The sequence below is a fragment of the Nicotiana tabacum genome, chromosome 16 (genome assembly GCF_000715075.1).
Source record: "Nicotiana tabacum cultivar K326 chromosome 16, ASM71507v2, whole genome shotgun sequence".
In the NCBI taxonomy this organism is placed as follows: domain Eukaryota; kingdom Viridiplantae; phylum Streptophyta; class Magnoliopsida; order Solanales; family Solanaceae; genus Nicotiana; species Nicotiana tabacum.
In genome coordinates, this window is record NC_134095.1 from 28820546 (window position 1) to 28823658 (window position 3113).

Sequence of the window (3113 nt, forward strand, 5' to 3'; positions counted from 1 at the left end):
GTATAGCGATGTTATTTGCTCATTTTTGCGCATGTTACAACTTGTTTGGATGGTTGTTACGTATCGTTTCATGATGTATTGTATCGTGTTGTATCGTATTGTACTGTTTTGTTTGATGAATACAATGTTTGGATAGATGGTATCATTTACCATCCTTCCATGATATCATGCACTAGCAATATGAAGAATACACTTACAATATTATAAAGAAAAATTACGATACGGGGTAAAATTACTATATAAAAATGTAGGATAAATGATAAAATAAATGAAGGGTGAGATTGAAAGAAAAGACAAGGTAACGACGCAATCACACCAAATCGGTCGTTACATAAAGTGACACATCGACGGATTTAATCGTACGATACAATAAAACTTAAATAACAATCAAAACAAATATCGTATTTAAAGTAACAATACGATACAATACAATAAGTAACAACCATCCAAACAAGCTGTTAGTCCGCGAAAGAAAGAAGTTAAGGCTGGGGTATTTATCCCTTGGGTTAAAGCTTAACATAAAAGAGCAACCTGATGCACAAAGTATCATGTATTTGTTCAGGGCTGAAAAAAGGCAGCATTCCAAGAGAGTGAGACGTAGATAGCGTATCCTAATGCAAGCATCAATATTTAATTTCATGGCCCGAACCCCCTTAAGTTCATCAAGCTTAACATAAGGGAAAAAAAAAAGAAGAAGACATATATCTATGTGGGGCTGTGATAAAAGGAAAACCCAATTAGATTGAATTAATAGAAGCCACTTATTTTGGATGACAAAAATCACAAAAATCCACTACAACCTCTCACTTGAGGAAAAAAAAAAGCTCCTAACTTGACAAAATACAGAGATACAAAGAATCTACCAAGTAACAAAAATTACATCCCAACTTTTCTTTTCCCTCTTTCCTCTAGATTTAGTACACGTGGCCTAGAGACACCTTCCTCCATATCCAGCATTTCTGAATAATGCTTGCTTTATGTCTTCTGAATTCACAAGTCCTTTCTGCTCCATTTCCTATCACCATATACAAACAATTTACTTATGCTAAAAAAAGTCAAACTTGAATGGAACTAAAACATCCCATAGGTAACTTCAGATAACAATAATACAACAATAACATATCCACCACAAGTGAGGACCTTTAAATTATTTATAAAAAAGTAAAAGTTAACATTGTGCATTAAATTATATATACCTCAGAACAAGAAGCTTGCATTGCAAAATCACTAAAGGAGCTGATTACACACTGTTGAATATCTAGGCCTAAGGCCTCTAGTGTGGTCACTGTTGATAATAAAAGACCTGGCTTCCCTGCACAACAAATCTCCACTTTTGTATCAACACATCTTCTTTCCACATCAAACTGCAATAAAACATGACTCTTATTTAATTAGGTACCACAACTCAAAATTAATAAAACATAGACAGAACTAAATAGAGCCATACAAAATTCATATAATTGACCCCAACTTAATTTTTTTTGGAATTTAGGCATTAATATTAAAGTTGTTGTAACTTACCTTAGGTGAATTTCTGACTAGCATTTCATTGGGTTTTACATCTTTGAAAATGCTCAACAAGCTTAGTTGATTTGATCCAAGTTCCATTTCTTCTTGCAAATTGTTGATTCTCTCTAGTAGTTCCTTCATATAGTCTATTGTGTCTCCAAGAATTGAGGTTCTGTCCATCTGTGAGAGTGGAACAAGTAAATTAACTTCAGAAAAGTTTACAATTACAAGAATAAAAATACTTGACCAGAAATTTAAACAATTTCCAACTCATAAACTGCATGTTACATGGATTAACAATAAGAAAAAAATATACTCATAGTATAAAGATATTTGACACAATTGGTGCAATCAATGCAATTTGATATGTTATAACAAGTCAGTTACTCCCTCCCATCTATTTTAATTAATTTTTTGGCTTTTTTTTGTCGATTTTCTTTTTCTAAAGTTGCCCTCCTCGGAGTAAAGAGCCTAAGAATATTTGTTGTATTTCCAATGAACAAACAAAGGTTAATATGGTCAATTTCATTGTTAATTAATACTAAAAGGTAAATTCTGTAATATGTGTGAAAGAAAAAATCAATTAAAGTAAATCGAAAAGTATCATTTTTATAAGGTTACAAGTAAGTTATAAATATATATACTTTTTTACACCGCGAGAACATAAAATTTAAACAGACAAGTAAAAGGGGAATTACCTTACTAATCTTGGGAACTACTGATCTAAGCATAGAGAGTCTGTCATTGAGTCTTTTCCTTCTCCTTCTCTCAGCCATTAAATTCTTAGAAGGTTGCCCCTCTAATTTCTTGGATTTTGTCTTTCTTTCTGGACGCAAACCAATATTGAAACAGGGAGCTGCTGCTGCTGCTGCTTCAGATACTTGAATTTGCTCCAATTTACAAGGAACATTATTCCCCATTTCCAAACTACAGTTCCCAACTTCATCTTCCAAGATTGAGGAAAAATCTTCATGGGAATTAGGGAATGAGGATGTATTATCAGTGAGCTCAAGAGGAGACAATTCATCACCAAATGGGCTATAAAATGAAGAATTTATTAGACTTTGGTCAAATGGCAAATCATATGAGTAGTCTTCAAAGGAATTAGAGGTAGTAGTAGTAGTAATAGTAGTAGAAGCACAAGGAAGTGGAATATCAACAGAGTTTAAAGATTCAAAGTTGTAGACATTGTGGTAAAAATCTGTCATTTCCATAGGAACTAGTGTTGTAGTAGTATCCCATGAGTCATTTCTTAGAGATAATAGTTCTTCTAAAAAGCCATTGTCATTGTAATACTCCATGTTGGATTTTTGTGCTTTTCTTGAAAAAAACTGAGGGATTTTGGAGGTTAGTTAATGTAAGGAGGTTACCTTGATAAAATGAAGTTGCAATGAAGTGGAGGATATATATAGGAGAAGAAACATGGCTTTTACTCACTGTTAATTAAGAGATTATAGTATATAGTATATGTTTTATGGGGCATCAATTGTCACCTAGAGTCTTCTAGCCCGTTTGGCCAAAGCTGCAAAAATCAGCTTATTTGGTTAAGTGCTTTTCTCAAAAATACTTTTGGTGAGAACAGTTTGTGTTTGACTAATGAGTTT

The 3113-nt window shown here is 33.0% G+C and overlaps 1 protein-coding gene across 1 annotated transcript; it reads right to left on the bottom strand.

The window, feature by feature from the left end:
* Positions 1-721: 721 nt before the first annotated feature.
* Positions 722-2896, bottom strand: LOC107807794 (transcription factor bHLH93-like). Its single transcript, XM_016632230.2, has 4 exons — positions 2208-2896; positions 1522-1689; positions 1197-1364; positions 722-1015 (listed from the first exon to the last, which is right to left on the bottom strand). Exons 1-4 carry the CDS (start codon positions 2808-2810, stop codon positions 929-931), a joined length of 1026 nt encoding a protein of 341 aa, XP_016487716.2. The 5' UTR covers positions 2811-2896; the 3' UTR covers positions 722-928.
* Between the last annotated feature and the right edge of the window lie 217 nt (positions 2897-3113).

Excerpts from the sequence above, each read along its gene's own strand:
- LOC107807794 (XM_016632230.2), bottom strand. The coding sequence starts at position 2,810 with ATGGAGTATTACAATGACAATGGCTTTTTAGAAGAACTATTATCTCTA. Across the intron at positions 1,690-2,207 it reads TAGTTCCCAAGATTAGTAAG|ATGGACAGAACCTCAATTCT; the intron begins GTAATTCCCCTT and ends CCACTCTCACAG. Across the intron at positions 1,016-1,196 it reads TGCAAGCTTCTTGTTCTGAG|GAAATGGAGCAGAAAGGACT; the intron begins GTATATATAATT and ends ATATGGTGATAG.